The sequence below is a fragment of the Ammodytes marinus genome (assembly GCF_949987685.1).
Source record: "Ammodytes marinus genome assembly, chromosome: 15".
Classification (NCBI taxonomy): Eukaryota; Metazoa; Chordata; class Actinopteri; order Uranoscopiformes; family Ammodytidae; genus Ammodytes; species Ammodytes marinus.
The window spans coordinates 7,767,623-7,792,317 of NC_137219.1; the positions used below are offsets into that span (position 1 = coordinate 7,767,623).

At 40.5% G+C, this 24,695-nt stretch overlaps 1 protein-coding gene across 2 annotated transcripts; it reads right to left on the reverse strand.

The window, feature by feature from the left end:
- Positions 1–1,021: 1,021 nt before the first annotated feature.
- Positions 1,022–15,858, reverse strand: snap23.1 (synaptosome associated protein 23.1). Of its 2 annotated transcripts, none has more exons than XM_080041908.1 (8): positions 15,729–15,858; positions 10,109–10,223; positions 6,034–6,075; positions 5,493–5,541; positions 4,339–4,456; positions 2,663–2,836; positions 2,109–2,253; positions 1,022–1,222 (listed from the first exon to the last, which is right to left on the reverse strand). In XM_080041908.1, the coding sequence occupies exons 2-8, from the start codon at positions 10,163–10,165 to the stop codon at positions 1,160–1,162; spliced, it is 648 nt and encodes a 215-aa protein (XP_079898034.1). In that variant the 5' UTR covers positions 10,166–10,223; positions 15,729–15,858; the 3' UTR covers positions 1,022–1,159. The 2 variants fall into 2 exon arrangements, with proteins under 2 accessions (XP_079898034.1, XP_079898033.1); XM_080041907.1 differs by lacking the exon at positions 15,729–15,858 and adding an exon at positions 15,524–15,668.
- Between the last annotated feature and the right edge of the window lie 8,837 nt (positions 15,859–24,695).

A 24,695-nucleotide genomic window follows, 5' to 3' on the forward strand; every position in this document is an offset into this window, starting at 1 on the left:
GATTCCTTGGATGAGGTAATGATGAGCATTCCTCATGATGTTTACTGACCCTCCTTCACACTGAAGGACAAGTGATTGCTATATATTAAAATATTTCTAACCCCCAGGTCAGCGCCTATAATTTTTTTATTGCAAATAGTTACATCAACCTTGACTTCTCAAAGGTCGTGAGAAAAAAAAAAAGGAAAAAAAAAAACACATACCATTGCTTTCATTCAGGGGTAGGTACTTTGAATTCCAGCATGAGGATATGCAGAGACTCACTCTAAAACACAACATTTGATACTTTTTTGAAATAGCTTTTGAAATGGCATAAATGACATGAGAACAAAGTGTTTACAAACAAACAACTTTATTCACAAGTCATTTCTGCTGGATGAAGAATTAAATAAGCATGTCATCTCTAAACAATACATGATACATTACACATAATTACACATTCAACCAAGAAGGATTTGAAAGAGAAAAAATAGTTTTAGACCAAATTAAATTATGAATTAAACTAAATGTGAGTGTAACCTTATAGGACTGAAAAAAAGGCTCTGCTAAAAGACAGCTCATGAGTTTGGATCTGCGACCCCATCCACAAAACCAGAAACACACAGACGAAAAAGAGATAGTTCTTGACTTTAAGAGAAAGGCAAAACAGAGAAGAAAATATAAGAAAGAAAGGCAGCTGACCTGTGCTACTTCCCTTCCTGTGAATGTAAAGATATGATACAACAGGCCAGGTGCATATTTGGTTTTCAAAAGGCACGGCAGTGATAGGCACTCAGTCACTTCCTCTTCGGTGCAGTTTCTGATGCCCATGCTTCATCTCACAGTACAGACTATGAGTATGTGAGGAAAATGTGTATATTGGTGGTCAATATATAAAATGTATACATTGTATCACTGTATACTTCGATTAGTGCACTTAGTGCAGTAAAGACTAGCACACAAAAATATTTTTCCAGACTGAATTAAAAATATATATTTTTTTTTATCAAAGAGTGTGTTTGTGGATGTGCATAAGTATGCATTGTGTGTGTGTGTGTGTGTGTGTGTGTGTGTGTGTGTGTGTGTGTGTGTGTGTGTGTGTGTGTGTGTGTGTGTGTGTGTGTGTGGCGACAGAGGCTCAAGGTTGATGGATAATAGCGGCAGAAGCAGGGGTCCTTGTCTATTTGATGAGCTTGTTGGCTCTCATGTTTGCTTCATCAATACGAACTTTGTTCATTTCCGCCTGAAAGAAAGAAAACAAATACGGTAGGTTAAAAGGGGTTTCAATATTCACTCCTTTTCCTATGCACAGACTACAAATGCATAAAAAACAACCCTGTAGAGGTTTTAAATTCTCGTCCTTTAGAGCAGTTTTTTTAACGAGAGGGTACTGTTTTCTTTGTCTTTAGTTGATGGAATACACAATCAATGGTTTCACACTATTCCACTTATACACAGGTGTCAGTAATGCGCCAAGATGTGCAGCTATGTATCAACAAAAGGCACGGAGGAAGAAGACGACCGCTATTAAATAAACAAATGAATATAAACAATGCTGGAAAGGAATAGAAAAATTGGATTAGCAAATGTTCAGTTTTTTTGGACCTCAGGGAGTTTTGGTAAATAACACCGAGTTGAGCAACTTTGGTTTGTCTACAGGAGAACTCCACAGGTCTTGTATGCACCTGATTGCATTTACTAAGTAAAAGTGGAAGTGGAAGTCACAAAATATGCAGAACCACCTATTGTGCTCTAACTCAATACCTAATTCTTTGAAACAGCTGTGTTTACTTTCATTACTTTTCACAGTAAAGCAATGTTATCTTTAAGGCCTGACAAAACATATTTAATGCATTTCCTTCCTCAAAACGCAGATTTTTTTATTTTTTTTGCAAAGTACTGTGTGCACTTAATTTACCCATCAAGCTTAATATGATGAAAAGCAAAAAATACTTCAAAATAAAATAAAATTTGACAACTCAGTCCAAAAAAGAACAAAATAGGAAAGCGGATATTTCCTAACAATTTTAGGACGTGCCATTTTGGAGGGGATCACTAAGTTAAGGTGACAGAAGCCGGCTGAAGAAGTGTAAAACAACTGAATCATTATTCATGTGGGACTCTTTTACCTTGGAAGTGATGTTGTCGATCTGTTTGTTCTGACTGTCTATCTCGTTGCCCATGTCCATAGCCATTGTTTTCAGGTTGCCGATGATGCCGCCCACTGCGTCCAGATTCTCCTCCATCTCATCCTCGCGTGCGTCGTTAGTGACCCTGTACCAAAGATAAAAAATGAGTCGAGTTTCTCTCAGGCACTTTCAAATACATCTCAGTAGGTCATTTGTGTGGAGTATAGTTGAAGACTATGTGTCATTTCTAAATTGAATACATAATACATACAACTTTATGGTGAACGATTCTTAAAGTGGCTATGAGGAACTTTCAGTTTGTGTTCATTCTAGCGGCCCCTTAGGACAAAAGCGGTAGTGTTTTTATGATGACAGCTGTAGTTCCTGGGTGAACGTACCCAAACAAAGTCATAGAGACAAACATTTTCTCTGCACTGATGGTCTAGTTTGCTGTTACATTTATGATCATCAGAGGAAAAATGTGACTGTTTCAGAAATATTTAAAAAAGTTCCTCATAGCACCTTTAAGGAAGCAAAATGAGCATGACCCCTACCTCTTGATGTACGGGCCTGAGGGTGCAGAGTTGCTGGTCTGCCCAGCCTGGCCATTGCGGACCCCAGAGGGCTGCCTTGAGACCACGTTGGAATCACCGCCTTCACTCTCTCCCTCCGCTCCTCGAATACCCCAGGTACGCTTGTATTTGTTGTCGTGCTCGATCGACGACACCCTGGAGGGGAAAAAAATTCAGAGGTGTTTAAAATTTAAAAAAAGGTTAACTTATGACCCTCTATACAGAAGCAGATTTATAAAGCTACAAGTACCTCTTAAGTCACACAATCGTTATGAAGTTCATAAGATTCCCTACCTTATCTTAGTGTACTCATCAAAGAATCCTCTTCTCCAAAGTGAAAGCATTTTGGAGAGATTTTGTTACATGTTTAGAACGGGATATGATTTCCACACACACACACACACACACACACACACACACACACACACACACACACACACACACACACACACACACACACACACACACACACACACACACACACACACACACACACACACACACACACACACACACACACACACACACACACACACACACACACACACACACACACACACACACACACACACACACACACACACACACACACGGTTTTGGAGGAGAGACTTTGAGGTTTGCTCTGCACACAGCAGTGCCCCATCGGGTTAAAGAACTGGGTTGGAACTCTGACGCATTTGATTACCATTCATAAACCAGCAGGGAATGCTCACAAAATTGTATCCGCAATCTTTTGACCATAAAATGCACATTTGACATGCAGATTTGGATTTACTCCTCTTCATGGCACACGGCCCACATTTGTGAATGTGGCTGCAGTGCATGCTGAGTGAATGTGAAATCACACAGGCCTGGTGCATATTTGGTATCAAATGGTGCTATGGAGGCAGTCAATCCCATTTTCATAGAGTTGTAAAAAGGGAGAGGGGCAAAGGTATCTAGAAACGTTTTCCCAGCTCTGAATTCCCATTTCACAGTGTTCTCTTAATCATATCCTCAATTTTACTTAACGTAGAAATACAGGACCCTCCCAGTCCTCCCTTTCATAGCTTTGAGGAAAGGCTACCAATTTAAATGATTTAGAAATCCTGCTTTGCCCGTGAGTTTGGCGTGGCAGAAGGCTCTAAATGCCACAATCTCCAAAATATTCGGCTGCTGTTGCCATGGAGAAGGAGCCAGGCAGGGGAGCAAATCAGAGCGGTAGACTTTATAAAAAGCTGTAGCACAGCTGGGAACAAGCCTGTTCGCCATTGTTGCAGAATTCAACCAAAATGGAACCACAATCGAGAAGGGAATTCATTTAAGATACAGAGAAATTTCACCAGCACCATCATTTTTAACTTGCAATAGCATTAAGCAGCATTTTTGTGTGACTTTTAAGCAAGAAGCTGCTCAGGAGACATGTTACCAAAGACACATTGTATGCCAATCAAACTGTCAGTCACCTAATATTGCCTATGGAGAAAACTAAGGTGAATCTTTACTTGCCTGAAAATATATTCATACTACTGTGGACCTCTCTCTCTCTATATATATATATAAAACCTTCTGCAAAAAGGATCATAATAGATACAAGCACAGCACTCAAATAAGTAGGACAAAGCCAGACAACACAGCAGTGATTTTGAGGCTTGAGCATCTCGGTGTGTGCAGTGTACCTGTCACAGGGGCAGACACACAGGCCGCAGCACTTGGAGAGGTCGGTCAGGTTCTTCTCTGCCAGCTTCATGTCCTGGTTGATCTGGTCCATGCCCACGTCCACACGCTTCAGCTGCTCTGAGACACAGACAGGCGGCACACCATGTCACACTCTGCTTTCCTGTATAGAGCTACATTTTATCCCTAGAAATCGGTTTTACTATTAATTTAGGTTTACCACTTTTTTTTTTTTTTTTCAAGTTGGGATTGGACTAAATTCAACTTTAATGATCCCTGTGAGGATTCCTAAATTTAGTGATAAACTGGGTCACAGAAGCAGCAAAAAAAAAATGTATATATTTTTTAAAATTAACACACAAGGGACAGCACTTTCTCAAAAAAAGTTACAGCCAAAACAAATAGACAATTTACTTGTCTTTTTAACAAACTGTAAAACAAAACATTCATGAAATAACTCTGGTTTGGAGGAACAATATTACGAGATGCACAAACAGAAATAACTGACAATAACAAATGAGTGTCTTGATCAATGTGTAGCCAATACTGAACCATACCCAAATATTAATACATATATTCTTATTACATTTAAATACCACCTCCTTCCGGTATGTGTCGCTGTTATACTGCGACTGTGATGGTTAAAAAAAAAACCTTATTAGGACCTGTATTGTTGTATAAATTAACATTATATTAACTTCATATGTGCTTACAGTCACACAGGGAGGTTAGCGCACATTAACCAAATTGTGAGTTAGAAAATATGTTAATTTCTTTAGGCATAACAATGTCACACATCTTTGTCTTTGCCATGTTTCTATAGCAGACACATCCTCCTTGAGCAAATTCCTGTGCACTCATGTGAAAACGTTCATAAAATAAAACAGCAAAGGACCCTTTGAATCAGCTCAAAACTTCTCTAAAAATGCAAAGGTATTGAAATAATGATATTTGCATTACAGTTTGTATAGTAGCACAATGACACTTGATTTGAACTGCAAGAAAAACTGAGAAATAAATAAAAGCAATCGGATGCATAAGTGTATAAAATAAAATATAGTGTAAAAATATTTAACATTTTAATAGCATTAGCATAGAATGGTATTACTACAACATATTTTAATCATATCAGCATTGTTCATGTTGTATCATTTACCTCCTTGCTCGTCCAACATCACCATGGTGTTGATGCCGGTCTGTTTGCTCTGAAAAACACATGTCACACAAATTCAGAAGCAATAAAAAAACAAACACACGAGAGACGTGTATGGGTTATAGAAATAGGAAATAATCAGTGCTGGACACAATTAAGATTTAATTAGGATATATGCTTTGTTCAGAAAGGCTAATACAAGTAATAAGAAAAATGTTAAATAATTCATAATTGAAGCAATGTGTTTCTCATGATACTATACTAAAATGGATATATATTCTGAAAAACAAGAAGTCATAATTTTTTATCAGTGGCCTTAAAACCAAACAACATCGTTAAAGGGGGAAATACACTTTGCATTTCACTTAAGATTTTTTTTTTTTTTTTAATTCCATTAAAGTAAGAATCTTGTCTCATGTGATCCTAGTAGGAGCCCAAATTATAAACCAACATGGACCCACTTTGATGATCAAAACACAGCTACATGTAACACAATGCTGTGTTTTTGTTACAGCAAGAGCAGGGAATGGTTAAAAAGTCTCACCTCCTCTGCCATCTGCAGCATCCTCCGTGTGCTTTCCAGTGACTGTGGAGGAAAACAGGGGGTGTCAGTCAATTTCTTTTACATTTTATTATAAGAATATTAGTAATTCATATTCTGAGGGAATATTTTTGAGAATTATTATTTTTTTCCTTTACATCTAGTATCTGTTTCTAGGTCATTTAACAGATAGGTGTGAATGTGGCCTTAAGGGACAGAGCAGGGAGGAACAGAACAACACAAGGGAGGGATAAGGCAAATGGAAAGATACACATGATAAGAAAAGCATGGAGGAAGCCACACCATTAATATTTATAAAGCCATGAAAGTAGATGGCGGCAAATCTATAACCAGTTCTATGCGAGTGTGAAGCTATACAAGATCCTGTCACTGCATTTCTACACTTGGCTTAAAAAATGTATCTAATATACAATATCTTCTCCGGCATTTGATTGAGTGTCTGAATTATACTTTCCCTGCTCCCTCTGCCCGTTCTTTTAGAGCAGGGATGATACATCAAAACAACATGCATACTGCAACAGCACACTACATATCATCCCAGATTACATATTTATATTATTTTAAAATATTAATTCAGGTTAACCTTGTTTTCCTGGTCTTGGAGGTTGCAGTACAGTGAAGCAATAAACATTTCTGAGATTTTTTTTTTTACGATCAATCTACCAATTATTTTCATTGGCTTTTTGGTAGATAGATAACTCTTGGCATTTTCCTAGATATATGATAAAACATTTTAAAATACGTTTTCGGACGTTCTACTTCTATGATTGTTGAGGCTTTTATAAATTATTAAAATCATATTGACATACTTCAACAACTGATTAAAAATAAAGAATTTTGATGGCCCAACTTTACACCATTTTACTGCTAAAGCTGAATCTATTACGTCACCTAAAAGATCGACCAAAGATGAATCGTCAACTATTCAGATAATCTTTATATTTTATAACAGAAAAGTATTCCCAGTTCATGCTGACTCATTTAAGGAATTTCCTTGCTTTATGTGAAAATAAACTGGATATTTTTCAGTTGTCATTTTCTGACATAACCCTTTGTTTAAGTGTTAAGTTTGCAAAACTTCATTTAGTCACTTCTCCAGTGTGAACACACTACTTTTAAAGAGGTTTTAATATGTGCTGTGTATCTGTGACACAGCTTCCCTATCATGAGACATCGTTAGGGCAGACACACAAGTTAACAATCTAGAGCAAGACACAGGCCCCACACACACACACACACACACACACACACACACACACACACACACACACACACACACACACACACACACACACACACACACACACACACACACACACACACACACACACACACACACACACACACACACACACACACACGCACACGCACACACGCACACACGCACACACGCACACACACACACACACACACACAGTTGACGGTGGAGTGAAATGCAGTCAGTTCAGGTGAGTTACGCCTCACTGTCTCTATTAATAGCAGGTGCTGTGCAGAGAACAGAGCATCTACACAAGTGAAGCACGGGAAGCGACTCGGGGCATGACACCATTGTTACTGTCGCTAATGAACTGTTAACAAGGGAGACTGGAAACCATGCCTCAATTTTTCCCCTCTGTGTTACATTTGCTCTGAATAAATTCATTAGCGAGTAGAGAAACAGACAAACATGGAATTGGCAATAGGGATGTGTTGAGCTCAGCCAGGTTTCTGTTGGCTTAGCCAGAACATTACTTGGGTGGACAATCATTACATTATGCCTCCTGAAAAATCCTTGAACTTGGTCTAATTAAGCACAAAATCGTCCTCGTCGCCAAATTTTCCAGATTGGCGGTGGTGTGACAAATCTTTGAGATATAGACAATGGCGTTATTATTATCATTTGTTTGGGATGGCTTCAATGGAAGGGATAGATATGCAACGAACGCACTGGTTCCAACAAAAATAAATGTAAGGCTTTTAAACAAAATAGAGTTAGGCAGTACAGGTATTCATTGGCTACAATGAACCAGGAGGATTAGGTATTAGCACAATAACCATGATATACCAACAATGCTGAAGTGTGTGTGGAAGTCACATTTTACTACTGGACCCTAAACATTGGACATTGGAGATGGCCTTGAAAAAGACAACCTCTGTTCTTTAAAAACAATCTTTTCTTATCATAGCTAGCAAATTCCGATGAGTCATTATCATCCATGCTCTGAGTGTTTCAGGTATGACACGTAAGTAGCCTTAGTTGAAGGATATTGCACCGTCTTTGATCTGCTAAGTCAGCCAAGCAGCAGCGAACAGAAGAGAGAGAAAGTTGCCCCCCCCCCCCCCCACACCCACACACGGACAATTAGCACAGTCAAAATTACAGGAAGGTGAAGTGCACAGCTAGAGTAAGTTAATTTGCCTCTATTTGAATCAGATGGCTGATCATACGATGCCCTGGAGTGCACTAATTAAACAATTATCTCCCCAATAATAAAACGCTGAGACAAAGTTGACAACATCCACACCGTCAAAGTGACAGAGGGGTAAGGGAGCCATCGGGCTAAATTAGGCGTGAAGCCTCACACCTCCTATTTATACTTAATAATCAGCTGTGAATGCAATGAATATAATTACCCACATTCTGTCCTTTCAATGCTGGATTGAAGCGGCCCCAGGCTGTGTTATTTCTTCTCCCCTACAGATGGTTGTCCAACTAAGCCAAAATGTGCTTTCCTCAACATGGTCATCATGGCTAAAATGATTATTTCCACACAGCGATGATAAATCTGGATTACATAAAGTGTCTGTGGGAATTATTAAATTAAATATTTCAATCATTCTAATGCAAAAGTTCCATGGTGAAACTGAACATACATTTGATTATCTGCACTGTTGCAGCTTTGTAGGTTTTTGCATCTGAGTGTTTGCACTTTGGACAGTCAAGGAATAAATTGACATTTTGGGAACTAAGCTCGTTTGCGTTCTTGCTGAGAGTTAGATTACATTCATACAACTCTTGTATTTGTATAATACATCAAATTAAAAGCAGCAGGCGGCTAGCTTAGCTTGGCTTCTGTTTTAGTAAACAATTAATTATGACGTCTTAATTAGAGAGCTTTAGGAGGTGCTGGTGGGTTGATTCTCCCAGCTTGCTTTTCCGCAAGAAAGCAAACAAGTGAAATTTCAAACGGTTCTTTAAAACTTTGGTGCATTTGTTTGAGCGACCGGCAGACAAAATCCATCGTTCTGATTGCTAGTTTGTGGATAATAAGCAAAAGCTAATTATTATATTATTATTATATTTTAATGCAGTTTCATCCTTCACAAATAAGAACAGCTGTGGTTCAAAATTAGGTTTCAAGAAGGATTTTTTCCTTTAAAGAAAAGCTCAATCTAAAACCCAGTGAATATGCGTTTTACTTTATCCGTAGACACATTTCATACTGTTCAGAGTTCAGTTCACCTTTGTGTTCAATTAAAGGCTACTTAATGCAAACAATTCATTTGAATTGATAACTTAGATGTGTATCGTTTCGCAGCAAAATACACAATTCAGTCAGACAATATGTATAGGAAATTAGTCAGACATTAATGACGCTGTGTTTGTAACAAAAAAAATAAAGAAAAAAATTAATCAAAGCATCCAGAAAGTTCTCCTGCTACATTATCCACTGTCCATCTGTATCCTCATTCTGTTCCAAACACACTCATGGCTTCCGTCTGTAGCTTACACGGTTTTGGCATTTCATATTATAACATTATTGTGTGGAAAATCGCTTGAAGGACATTTAATACTCACTCAGAGAGATTCAGACAGTGAGGGAAAGGGAGTGAGTGAGTGACTGTATGAGTGAGTGAGTGAGTGAGTGAGTGAGTGAGTGAGTGACTGTGTGAGTGAGTGAGTGAGTGAGTGAGTGAGTGAGTGAGTGACTGTGTGAGTGAGTGAGTGACTGACTGTGTGTGTGAGTGAGTGAGTGAGTGAGTGAGTGAGTGAGTGAGTGAGTGAGTGAGTGAGTGAGTGAGTGAGTGAGTGAGTGAGTGAGTGAGTGACTTTATGTGTGAGTGAGTGAGTCATTACCTCATCGGTCACTTGGTTGGCCTTCATGGTCATCTCTTCCACAGTCATGTTGTCCATGTTGCTGTCGTCCTTTTTAGAGGCTCCCCCCTTGGCACCGAGCTCGATATTTTGCGGCCTGGAAAAAAAAGGGTCAAATATTTTGAAGTCACTCAGAGGGCGCCAATTATCATAAAGCTCAGTGATGCAAACAAATCAGAGACCTGGCTTTACTGTAGCCTACTATAAAATGAAAATTGACTGTAGGATGAAAAGTGAAGTGATTTATTGAGGGAACATTCCATCATATTGATTCCAATTAGCAATAAAAACACAAATGTGAATGAATGAATATAAAAACAACACATTAACAAGCTTCCTAGAAGGTTTGGTTATTTAAAAGATGTGAACCAGACTTTCACTGAATTAGAGATTTTACAGATTATATAAATTTGTCAGCACTGTGTCTCTGGTCAACACACTGGAAGAGACTTGTTTCTAAATCTCAAAACTCATTTATATTTGGTATGTCAGTACAGCCATTTCTTCTTAGATATACACTGACAAACAGCATGCTGGTACAAGTATCATGAAAATAATATGGGTAGAAATATATTTTAAAAATCGATTAATTGTTAAACCTGCAATACCTTTTACACATTTTGTTTTGCCCTCTTAGGAGCAGTAGAGAAACATAGTTTATACATTGAGCCTGATAGCAAACAGTTGCACATTATTTTGAGACAAGTTACTGGCCACCTGGCAAACGCAACTCTAATGTTCACAAGATTCTTTCTTCTGACAAGTGACAACTCAAGAGGGAAATATCTGGCATTTTAGCAGCTTAATACTCCAATATGTTCACCAGCTTGTTGCTATCCGTATCCTTCAGGTAGTAAACAACAGTAGGTTTTTAAGTGCTTTCACTTTCAACTCAAAACAGCTGAAGCCAAAAACTTTCCTTTTAGAGCAGTGAGAGTGAACCCAAACAGTTAAAGTATGGCTGCACAGAAAACACCACAACATTGTTATCGGAAATATCAAATACCCTATAGACACTTATATTATATTTACCAGCTGAGGCTACCAAGCACTTGCTGATAACATATTCATAACAGTGAGGTTTCTTTGATTTTCTGTCTGGAGTAATGATTCATTTAATACTTTTCTTTGACCGCTGCTGGTCCAACAAAATAAGCAAATAGGCTCCGATAAGTGATAAAGGGAATTATAATGTTTCTTATATTAATCAGACAAAGCAATTAAACATACAATTACTGGCTTTGGTACGATGAAAATAACCAGCAGCCCTAATTCAAATTCCCCAATGGAAATGTACATTAGGGTTTAGTGTCTCCATGCAAACACATTATTATGGCACAGTCAGGGCTCAGTCGTGTACACCATTTATACAAAGTAACTTTATATATAGACCCTAACATTTACATGCATATGAACATCAACGTATGTATGTGTCACTCGTCTGGAAAAGGGAAGTGGGAGATGCAAAACCCTAAACAAATCAGGCTCTTTTCCTGCCTCTGGAAGAGCGTTAGTAGTCTGAGCATATACAACATGCTGCTTGCTGATAAAAGGAAACAGGTAAATGGTATATTAACGATGAAGCAAAAACTATTGTTTAGAGAGTCTAGAGAGCAGTTCCATGTTGGTGTAAAGCTCAGCTGCAGTGTAGCTACTAGCTGACAAACAATATATCTATAAAAAGGAATACGGTTCTTTTTTCATTATAAAAAGGGCAAAAATGTAAACCATTAACCCTGAATGGCCTAAACAAAGATACAAGATGTTTTTGGAAGCGTTTTGCTTCTCATGCCATAATCATAATCGTATACAATTAAAACAATGGGTAATTTACCATCGTAACCAACAGGATATATCACCATATGTGATAATGCAACCACAATGATAGAGCTTGCATGCTCACTAGTGTCTTTATGGACTGGATACAATACAACAAGGATCATTTTACAGTGGGGAGTAACACTATACCTCTACTTAACGACTGTAACACAGTGGCAGGTTAACAAATACACTTTGGCCATCCAAACAAAAAAAATGTTAAACAGCATATAGAAGTTTAACTTTGGTTGTGTCATATACTGAATAGAAACAAACCCTTACAGCGTCAGTGTTAAAGGCACGGGGGACTGCGCTCTACTGATCTTATGTGACTGGCAGGAAATTAACTCCCACAGCTGATCACATCAGGACACACCGAGGCGCGTCCACACATTGGATAGCTATAGCTCCATGCAAGCTGTGTGTTGAGATTGAAATTCAGATTTCCTGATCTTGTTGTACAATGTATAACAGCAGAAAAGGGAATGAGGCGAGGCTGTGTCGCTGTGAGGTATTTTATTGTGTGAACCTATAGTATACCACTCGTTGAGAAATTGGGACATTTTTCTATGCTTTCAGTTTATCTTTTTAACATTTCAAAAAGGAGAAATGGACTTTATGAGAGTTCAGACACACCATGCCCAAAGAGAAGTGGATCAGAATGTAAATGTCCCTGTGTGATAGAGGAAGGTGAGAGCAGCAGGACTACACAAGATATATAGCAACAACAAAAAAGGAGAAACCTCGATAGCACTTTCCACAGCAGACGTTGTTGTAACTGATGCCGGTTTCTCATTAATACCCTTTACACAGACAGGCGGAAGCAGAGGGAACTTGAGTAATAGGTGTGGTTGGTTCTTACTGTGTGTATTCAGCCAATACACTCTGACGACAACGTTATATAGGTTTCCTTGCAGAAACAAATCCAAACTCGACTAAGACTGATTTCTGCATCGAGCGAAGGCCTTTGGTGCAAAAGGTAAGATGAGATCAAGATCATCATAAAGCAAAGACGTCAGCGATTCTAGAGAAAGCTTGTGGTCAAAATATATATATATTTTTATCAAGATCAGAAGAAAATCTCCTTACGATCCGCTACCGGTCCATACTGTGTGTGTGTGTGTGTGTGTGTGTGTGTGTGTGTGTGTGTTCTGAAAACAAATCCAGTGTTTGTACACAGCTTAGGCCCTGTAAACATGTAAGTAAAGGATATGTAAACAAAGGGGGCCCACCGTAACTAGCAACATGCCCGGCGGGCGTATACAGAGCCTAGGCTGTGTAACAACACTGCATTTATTTTCAACACACATACAGTACGGACAGGTAGCGGATCGTTTGGAAATATTCACTCATTTTGACAGAAAGTCATTCTGAAAACAAGCATTCTCCAGAATCGCTGACTGCACCTTTAAGCTTGTGTTTCTGTAATACAGTAACACTGCACATGACAGTCTGTTCGCTATGGACACAGGAAACAGCTTTATTCCCTTTCCTCCTCTCCTGTAATGGCCTTTACCTTTGGAGTTCAGGTGACTTTTATTGTTTACATATTTCTGTCCACATAACCCGTGAACTTCGAGCTCCCCTTTAAAACTGGCAGCAGCCAAACATCCTGAGAGGAAAGAGAGAGAGACAGGGAAAATGGATAGTCTACTTGGCAGACGGTTCAGCTCAGAGGGTTTAATGTTGTTGACTCTGCATGTTTTGTTTCTTGACAGAGGGCATTTAGTTCACATAGGCTTGACTGCTTTTTCCAACCGATTATTGGACTTGGCAAGATACTGACGTGGGTTAACAACTGTAACGCAGAAGGAGCGCTCAAGACTTTAGCGCACACACACACACACACACACACACACACACACACACACACACACACACACACACACACACACACACACACACACACACACACACACACACACACACACACACACACACACACACACACACACACACACACACACACACACACACACACACACACACACACACACACACACACACACACACACACACACACACACACACACACACACACACACACACACACACACTACAGTATCACACTCTCTGGAAATACCAAGCCATAACAAGAACAGATGAACATGTCAACACTCTTAAGATCAATTACATGTGCCAGTTATGCCAGCAGCTGGGCAATTCATTTATCCTGTGATGAGAAAGTTGCACTTAAGGCAAACATGGGTAAAAAACTAGATGCAGTTGTATTCTACTGTACAATTTGAGCCTATCATCACATAACAGCGAGTAAGGACTTAATTTTCACGCCTCACACACTCAATAACGCGATAAAACTAACTATGACAGAGACACATGTTCACACTGACGTAAAAAGCATTAAAGCCATACACGCTCATGTTATATGTTTGTCACAGCAGCAGCAGCAAAGTGACTGTCACGTGATATAGCTGTCTACAAGGAAACACATTTCTGGTTCTCCTCCCCAAACCTGTTCCTCCACATCCGAGTCCAGCACAAAGTGACGTCTTGTCTTTTTCCTCTTATCACATCGCCTTCGTATCCTCCTACTTCATCTCTTTCACATTCAAACAAAGATTTTATATCTGTCCTCAATATTCAGAGCATGTTTGTTTTAGTTGACTATAAAGCTGTGTTGGGTGGGGTGGTTGACTGTTAATGGTGATCTGTAGAGCAAAAATAACACAACAAGAAGCGCAAGTGACATGGTCAGAGTTCATAGCCTAAGGAAAGTTAAATTTAAGACTTTTTAAGATTTTTTTTAATGCCACTTTGAAAACTTTTTTTTTAAAAAAAATTCACAGTTGGGGTCAATTTAGTCAAAATTGTTATTGTAACATAAACATGTTGTTGACTAGTGAACATATGTTGCAAAAATAGTTTGTTTTTAAATTTGCTTTTGCTTTCCGGTGATTCAAAATACACAACTAAAAAGCCAATACAAATAATAATGTCACATGTCTCAACGTAAACACATCATTCCCCATGCATTTGTAAATTATTTCAAAAATGGATGCTACCAATTACTTTGATTATTTTTCATTTAAATTGCAGATTAAAGCAATTCATATGAAATCCTACATCCCTTTGCTTAGCATTTTTAAAGACTTTTTGAGTGATTGATTAAGAGACAATCAGGAATCCTAATAGAGCTGTAACATGAACCGAGACCTGCTGTTTCTTTCACTGCAGGAGTTCTAGATATAGACACGAGGATGTTATCTTCACAGATGCCAATTAAAATCCAAAACATAAGAAATAATGCGACATATTGTTAAAAATGTCTGTTACTGTACATAGCTGCAATGCTGTAGCCTACCCACACACCTGACCTACGTTATCTTAAATAAGGGGAAAAAAGTGAAGGCTGAGCAAATACATTACGAGGGTCACTTGACAAACAGGTGACGTTATGCTGAAATGAGAGGAGGAAAAAAAAAACTGTCACCCACGCCCATGACACCAACGTTGTGGCAGTTAAGTCCCCACAATAACACTTTTAAACTGAATTATAGAGTAGGGAAAGACAGGGGAAAGTGTCGAAAAGTCTGTCGGAGCATATTAAAGTTTTCTTACATTGTCTGAAAAGTTTCTGGAGGCTCGTAAACAGGGCTCAGGATCCGGGGGCAACTCGTAAACCCAGCTAAATGTAAAGCTAGCTCGCTAGTGGTTAGCCAGTTCCGCTTTCCTGTCACCAACTCAACGCCACCACTGAAAACAACTAAACTATGTCCAGACGCAAAGGCTGGACAGGTATTTATGTAAGGGAGTCAATACTTACAGTACACCCTCCTTGTGTTGAAGAAAGAGACCTCGTTACTCCTCCTTCTTCACTTTGTTTGAACTTGGCACAACTAGTAACTTCTGGATTCCTTCAGTTCACCGTCCGAAGAGAAGTGTGTCGGCTGGTGCCTTTACGTGATGTCGGAAATATGATGACTCCAAAGCGGAGCTAGTTTTATGAATGCGGAAGTGGCCCTCGCTCAGATGCAATACTGTAATAGATGCTTCACACTACTTTAACGATGGCGAAATATCCTCTTACAGGTAAAAGTCCTGCATTCAAAATGTATTGAGTTAAAGTCATGTAACCATCTGTGGCCCCTTTAAGATTGTCAATTATAGGCTGATTAGATAGATAGATAGATAGGCTAGATAGATAGATAGATAGATAGATAGATAGATAGATAGATAGATAGATAGATAGATAGATAGATAGATAGATAGATAGATAGATAGATAGATAGATAGATAGATATCCTGTTTATTATTATTATTTTTATAAAATTTTCACATATGTAGCCTATGTAAAATCTTTACCTGTAAGATAACAAGTGACAGATAAATGCAGATAAGTAGGCTAGGCTATAATAGTTCAATCTGACATACAGTAGAGTGAAGAATAATTAGGCCTACCAGGGGGGAAAGGAAATAAACAAGTAAAGTATAGCCTACGTCAAAGTTATTATTATAATTATTATAATTAGGCTATAGGTAGGCTATACGACTATAGTAGGCTATTAAATGTACCGTATTACTTTCCATCTTTGCAGAAAGAGTGGGACCCATGATGCAGGTGAAGGAAAATGTCATTATTTTTCTTTGAGTCAACAATTGTCATGATAATAACTTTTTCTTAATTTTTTAGTAAAATTCATAATTAGGAAAACCTTAAATGACTCTGCCTCCTCCTAATCTGCTACAGTAAAGGGGCCATTAGGCTATACCAAACGTTTTATTTAATTAAACTTGAGATCTTGTGTGAACAGAAGCCTACATAACATTTCAGTATGTTATCCTCCGAGGAAGAATCTTTCGAAGAGCACTTGAACGCAGCACATGACGGCGCGCATGTCCTGTCATATGACTCCAGAGGAAGGAGAGGCGCTGCTCGTTTCCCCCACATGAGTGCAGCATTTACCCTTCACCCGGACCTCCCCCTATCGCCCCCACCTCCCCCCCACTCACACACTCACTCATGGGTATTTTACATCAAGTGAGTCAGACTGCTGGGTATTTTTCAGTGTTTTTGTAGAGATGCTCTGAAATGTGAGCCTCTAGCACTGAATCTGCTGTGTAATTCCCCGGTCTTTATGGTTTAAACCACAAAAGCCAGTTCAAGGTGACTGCAAAGACACCGGGCTTGGAGCCAACAAACATATCAACTGACAATGTCTAAAAGGCATGTGGTTTTTTCTCTCTCCCTAACTGCAGCTAAATATCCGTCCCTTTTGGGTCACCTACAGCTAAATACCTACACACTGAACTTTTTGTGACAGCTCCAAAAATGTGCATGAGGGATGATGCCCCCTAACCAAACTGCCTACAGTGCCCTGAATGGTGCCTGGCCAGCTCCCTCTGCCCCATGTATCTTTCATGGAGTCTACATAGTATGCATTATTCAGCAATAACACACGGCCCATCTGGGCTCCTTAGTGTGTGTGTGTGTGTGTAGTGTGGTGTGGTGTGATGTGTGGTCCTTAGTTAAGTTTCCTGCCGTGCCATTTCACCATTTCACGCCACATCCAACAGTGCTTGAAGAGCTAAGAATTAGTATTTCCTCTGTAATTACAACTTAGGTTTAATGTGACGGAGGGTGTGTGTGTGTGTGTGTGTGTGTGTGTGTGTGTGTGTGTGTGTGTGAGTGAGAGAGAGCAAGTGGGGAAAAAAGGCTGTTCAAGAGAAAGTAGTGAAAGAAAAAGAGGTATATTAAGTGAATGTGTAATAGTGACTATATGGCACGTTCAGGATCAAGCTCTTTCATCATGCCCTTCCTCATTAATAGAGATGGGAAGCGCTGCCCTAATTCCATAATTCCTAATTCACGCCGGTTAGTTGAATACGAGGAGACAGAAGTGTAAGGGGTGAGAATAGAATGGATTAGCCTATAGCCTAATAATGTGTCTGTAAGAGCATGAAATCCACAGAGGAAAAGATGAACAGACTGGAGAGAGGGGTTGCCATCTGCTTTTTTCTGGCCATTCTTCTTTTTCGATCGTCGGCAAAATCAACATCACATAGGCCTAGCTATAGGCCAAGATTTTCTCCCCGCCAATTACTGTCCCCACATGAACGGCAGCCAATGAAAATATCCCCAATAATCGAGTGATTAATTAAATCCGGAGGAGAATACAAAATGGATATAATAGTTTGTGCGTATACATGCACTTCACAGGCGTGTCAGCGACAAAGCCCAGATCACTAGTTTTTCTCATGAATTCTAAAGGAGCACACATCTGTTCGTTGCTGGCACCGTTCCAGTCGTATCAACACAATCCATCTTTCCCTCTCCCAAGGATTGAGGCATGGGAAGGTTTTCCAGGACTTGCTCGATCGGGCTTCATTTTTTTTTCTTTTTTTACGTCAGGCCATTTCCGCTGGTACCGGATACTTGTTGGGACAAAATAAATGGCTGACCGAGCGTGCGTCTCAATATTCAGCGATAATTTTATTCCCTCGCCCCCTTTCCACTGCATGGAATATACTCTTCCTCCGTTCGTATTGAGCTCTCATGTGAAGCAATTTGATGGAAACCAGAGACATCGGCGGCCATTAAACCGTTTTTTTTTGTGCAGGAGGCCAAACATGGTGAGCCAAGTCTCATCTATTATACATGGATTTCAGTTTTCCCCTGAAAACAAGGTTTCTGATATTCTTTTGGCTTCTCGCTGCCAAAAGAGACTAATCCGTGGGTTTCATATGACGCTTTTGAAACAGGGGTGATAAATGTTTCAAGCTAGCACTGACCCTTACAAGCCCCAGTGGGCGGAATTGCCATGGTCTGTTTATACATGACGCATGTGGAGAAAACCTATTCAGCTTAAAGAGGAGAGGAAAACTATCATATTCACTTTTAAGACATGTACCACTTAGGCATCATCAGCATGTCATGACTTCATGTTTTGCTCAAGGACACTTGGTGTAATAGAAATATGAGTTATTTTGGTTTAGAGCCAAATTTTAACCAATAGGCCACAATGGTGGAAGACCCATTCAGCTCCTTTACTATGTAAAAATGAATAAACTTAACATGAATTTCATTGTTTACAGACCATTGGGTCAAAAACGTGGGTCGGACCCACTCCAAAGGGTCACAAGATAAATTTGTGTAGTCGTGAGATGACAAATGAGGGAAGAAAGAGAAAAAAAACGAGGTTATGCAACATTAAATTGTATGATTGTTTAGGACTTTTCAGAAATCTTTTTTGGTTGTTGAAAAATGATCTAATGCATCATTTTACCTTAGTTTTTACCAAAAAAGTTTAGAAGGGAAATCACTATTTGTTGGAAATCTTAAAAGCATAATCATAAACCAAGTTGTCATCCAAATGTAGCAAAAATGTCAAAAGAAGAACAAACAGCCAAAGAAAATATGTATAAATGCACAATTCCATTCACTGCCGTTGGGTAAATATTCAGAGTTGGGGTTATCAAGATAAACAGCTGGTGTCAGTAGATATCCAGCCGGGTGCCATTAAACCCCTGCGGAGAGAGACAATGTGATAAGTTTATGTAATTGAAAATATCTCTTTTTTGTGGAAAATGGTTTGAAAAACATAATAGAAACATTTTGTCTTATGTATTTGTAGTGGGAGATTTTGCATATAATATATATCTGGACTCAGATATTGGAATGCTTACTTAGCCATTGTTTTATATAGACTTATAAGTGTAATTGGATATACTGCATGTTTGTTTGTGACTGAAACTGAGATGTAGATTGCCCAACGACCACTCGGACAGCCACGCCTATGTTTAACTTATTCACAATTACTCCTATTGTCCTATGCCCAAACTCCTCCCATGGTTAAGTAGGTACATTAGAACTGTCTGCCTCTCTACCTGTCTCCCCTTGGAACCATTGTTAGACGCCTCCCCCCTGGGGGGGCAAATGTTCCTTAAATGCATGGCGTTTTAAGGAAGAAGGCGTCACTCTCACAAGCATACTAACCTGTGTCTGTGTTTGTGACCTCTCCGCGGAGATCCTTGCTGTATGATTGAATAAAACCTATTGCTACTATTAACGTATCACTGTTGCTTAATTTTCCCATTACAGTTGGCGAGCTAGTTGGACGGAGAGACGACCGGAGCAACACGGGGCCGACAACAGTTTTCTTGGTTGATCACCTGATTCTTTGAACTCATCTCGCACAAAACTTCCCTTTTAAAACTCGGGAAAGAGAGGAATTCTGTTGCTCGTCCCGTGAACACTCTGCCGTCTCCTCCTGAAAAGAACCAGTAAGTAAGGGTTTGATTTTATTTAAAAAGCAAAAACGATTGGGTTAAAAGATTTGAATTCTGAAGTTTTCTCTGTGGGAAAAGTCACATACAGCATGCCAGGGTGAAGCACTCCGTTGTGTTTCTTTCCAGAGTTAACATTGACTAGTTTGTTTTGATTCTGTATGTTGTGTGGGGGACGGGTTTAACACATTTGAGATTCCTTTCGATTGTTAAGTGGCACGCGACTGTTTTGACGAAGCAGTCTTAAAGTTTGACGGACAAACAGAGCCCATCGGTAAGGTAGGCTGTCGTATAATGTTTCTTGTAAGGGTCTAAATCGACGGATTTTGGGACAAGAATTCGGCCAGAGGGGGCTTTCAGTTATATAGATATCGCCGTGGGAGGACCTTCAGAATTGTTTATCTTTGACAGACCAAGATACTGTTGATTTTAGCGGGGTTTTTCATTTTAATCATAAGGCAAGGACTTTGAGATCTCATAAGTATTTATTTGTCTTGTCTTTTATTGTTTTGTCTTTGTTGCAACTATCCTTTTTCATTTTGCTGTGCTTTGTGGTCACTAGGCACCGAGTCGGAAAGACGCGAGAAAAGGTAAGTGATAATTGTGTGGGTTATTGTTGTGTTTTGTCAACGTTACAAAAATGGGAAGTTTTTCCAGTAGACAGGCCGATTTTGTCGCTCCAACTTCGCCAAGCATACAATTCATGATAACAAATTATGGGCCTTCGGCTGTTACACAGATGCGTGCTTGGCATGAGCTTGGGTTTCCTCATGGGGGCAGTTTTAGTATCGTTCAACTTAGCAAACTTAAGGCACAGTTGCAGGCGGAAGAACAACGGACTGCTAACAAAAAAGAAATCAAAACGGTTCCGTGCGGACTGGTTTGCTTTTACCCATTGGTCGGAAGAGACACACCGTCGGGCAAAATGTCAGCCAGCCGTGGAGGATAAGATTAACTGTGTCTCCCAGTGTTTGAAATTACAGGACGACTTAAACGATGTCAGGAGCCCTGGTCCGCTCCGGCGGACAGCGGAGGCTAGACCCACTGGCTCCATTCCTGTGACCGCGGAGCCGTCTGTAGCAAGCATTGTGGCGCCGGTCCACACTTCTCCCACAGCCACTGCCCCCGCCATCCAAGTGGCGGCCCCGGTCACAGTGCTTCCCTCAGCAGAAATCGCAGAGCCGACCGCTACATTCAGCCTTACCAACCAAAGACCCCCGCCTTACGAAAACGCCCTGCCCCTGTACCCACGGGCCCAGAAACACAACTTGGACGATGCTGAGACCGCGGCAGAGGAACACACAACACGCTCAGGTTTGTCTTTCCATCCACCGCGCAAACAGGTAAGTAGCGATCATTCTTCCGCAAATTTCACTGCTTTAGCTCAACCAGACACACAGGGTCCCTTGTCTGGATTACCTTTAGAGCCACATTTTCATACTCGCACCAATAACACTGAATATGCTTTGCCTATGGTCGAGGTCGCAGGACCTGAGGGTCCGATGTTAGTTCACAGGACATGGCATATGGCTGATATTGAAAACGCGATGGTCCACCTCCCCGTCTTAAAAGACGCGGGAGGAAAACGTTTCGCTGATGCAATTTTGGAATTCTGCCAAGAATTTAAGCCCACTACCACCGAGCTACGGCGTCTAATGATGAAGAAAATTGGTAGTGATTGGGCCAAGCTCTCCAACACATACCCTGAGCATGAGATCAGACTGACACACTTTAATTTCGAGCACGATTCCAACGCGCTATACAGAAACGTTATTATCACATTAGCCGAGCGTTGCAATTCTGCTTTTCCTCCCAAAATTGACATGGGGAAGATTTCCCTATGTAAACAGACCGGTTTCGAGTCTACTGCTTCTTATCTCGCTCGCCTTACGATCGTTCACAATGATTATAGTGGACTGCCGACCCCAAAAAATCTAAATGAAGGACCGGTTACAGCGTATGAAGCTCACCTACGTAACGCATATTATAACGGTATGCACAAAAGAAATGCTGATATGATTAAAAAGTTGTGTGTTTCATGGGATTCTGCCAAGATGCAGCTGATCGAGGACCATGCAGCCCATGTGGAAAAGCTGCTAGAACAGCAGGATCAGGAGGCGTTGGAAGAGAAAGCAACAGCACAGCACAAAGCTAACCTCGAGATGACTTCAACCCTCGCGGTGATAGCAGGGGAACAACAAAAACAAACTTTGTCCCTCGCGATGTTTCAGGGCACGCAGAACGAGAGAGGGCGGGTACAAAATGACCGTTTCAGGCAAAATTATCACAGTAAGAATTATAATTCGAACAACTACAGATCTCGTTATAACAATGTCGACCGCGATCTTTGTTTCCATTGTCACATGCCCGGCCACTGGCAGCGCGAGTGTCCCAACCTTGACATGCACAGCCACTCTTAAAGATGTTGCATTGTTTTCTTGATTGCTAATTTCTTTTTGAATCCACCTTTTCTAGGCTCAGCCACCATGCCCCTTTTCCTTCTCAAAAGCACAGTCACCTATGTTTTTACATTTCTTAGCCTACTGACCATTTCAGCCACAGTTTGATGTAAGTGCCCCCCCCCCTCCCTCCCTCCCTCCAGGCACCTCTTTGGCTTTGGCTTTGTTTCCCAGATGCATCGACACCTTTAGCATAGCACTCAAGCTATTGCCCACTGATCGCCCACTTACTATAGCAAATTCCCTCCAAGCTTTTCCTACATTGCATTCTATTGTACTAATTTTTCTTTTCTCCAGCAGGTTTAACTCCTCTAAAACTTTTCCTTTCTTGTGAACAAAGCACCAGGGCAGAGTTGGCCCTCTATTTTGGTTGTTTTTGTTGACTGTGGGGAGTTCTGTGTTTAAAAAAAAAAAAAAAAAAAAGAGAGAGAGAGAGAGATTTTAGTTTTCTTTGTTGCAGGATGTTGTGTGCTTCACAGCACATGTGAGACAGTGAGAGGGTTGTTGTTGTTATAGTTTGGTTGAGTTTGAGGTGTGTTTTATGTGTCAGAGCACAGAGTTCTGATCTCTGGTTTTGCCAAAATCAGTCAGTTGGCTTGTTTTTCTCTCTCTGTGCTTTGTGTGGAATCTCTGGCATCTGCTTGACCACTTGGTCACCTTGTTGCCAGCATTTTTGAATGCTTGATTTTTGATTTTGTTTGGATTTAACTCTGTGCACTTGGCTGTGCATTTCAGTTGATTCATTGCGCGCAGCGATCGTTTAAGTTTTACTTAAACTTGTTTCTTGTTTTGCTACTAACTTCATCTTTGCTTCCAGACTCTTTTAGGTGCTGGATATTTCCCTGGAAATATGCTTATCTCATTCTATTCCCATACCTGTTTTCTTTTATGTTTCGTTTTACTGTTTCTCACATTCTGTGGTTTTCCTAAGTCCTAACACAACTAATATAACTAACATTTTGCTGCAAACTTGTTGATGTTTCACCACAGTTTACATTGTTGGCCTTGCAGGTCCTATCGGTAAGTTTATTATGGTTACATTTTGCTTGATGACTGCATCCAAAAGGTAAGATCACTTTGTTTATTTAACAAGTCAACATTGTTGTTTTTTTATGGCTTTGACTTTCTCCTATATGTGTTCATTTCTATCACTGTGTCATTCCCCTGTCTTCTCTTTCTGCTCTCCACAGACTGGTGAAGGATGCACTACCACGACCAGCCACCACCCGAGGATCGGTTTGTGGTCATGGCTCCCAGACGGAGATTCTGGCGAAGCAAGCGATGGCAGGACCTTTTCAACTCCTCCTCTCCTCCATGACGGCCGTGAAGGTTGCAGAATCGGACCACCTGGATCCATGCCAGTCACAGCGAACGGATCGAGAGACACCTACAGGACTACAGCCCACCAGCATGGACCAGATGACATCAGCTGGACCTACACCAGCAGCGACGAGGAAGATGACGCAAGGAGAGCCAGACGACCCCCACCTCCCCCAGCAATGGCCGCCTAACCTGCACCACAGATGCCCCCCTCCCCGGTTTCACTCACACTTGTGTGCGCCCTCCATGCTTTCAGACCTGATGGAAATGTCTGCCCCCCCCCCCCCCCTCCTCCTCCCCGCTCCACAACCCCCCCCTCCCTACCAACATCCCCAACCCCTCCCACTCCTCCGACTATGCAGCCATCACCCTGATGGCTGGATTTCCCATCAGCTCCCCACTTCCTCCACAGCTCCCCTATTCCCTACAACCTGGCAGTTTGGGCTGCCCGTGATTTGATGACCTTATGCAAAGGTTTATCCTTTGTCGGATGGCGATGAACTTGATTTTCGCCTCCAGTGGTGGCTTTTGCTGCATGTCCATGCCTGTCTGCTGCCCTTGGGGCTCTTTGAACTTTACTGGCATTCTAGGACTATTTTGCCTTTCATTGTTTCTTTGGCCTTACACTTTTGTTTTGTTTCTTTTACAGAGAGATTTGGTTTAATGTTTTCCTCTATAACGCCTATTGAGGTTTTTTCCCATTGCTCAAATTTTCTCATTTTGTGTTA

Excerpts from the sequence above, each read along its gene's own strand:
- snap23.1 (XM_080041907.1), bottom strand. Across the intron at positions 5,542-6,033 it reads TGCTGCAGATGGCAGAGGAG|AGCAAACAGACCGGCATCAA; the intron begins GTGAGACTTTTT and ends TGTGTTTTTCAG. Across the intron at positions 2,254-2,662 it reads TCAGGCCCGTACATCAAGAG|GGTCACTAACGACGCACGCG; the intron begins GTAGGGGTCATG and ends TCTTTGGTACAG.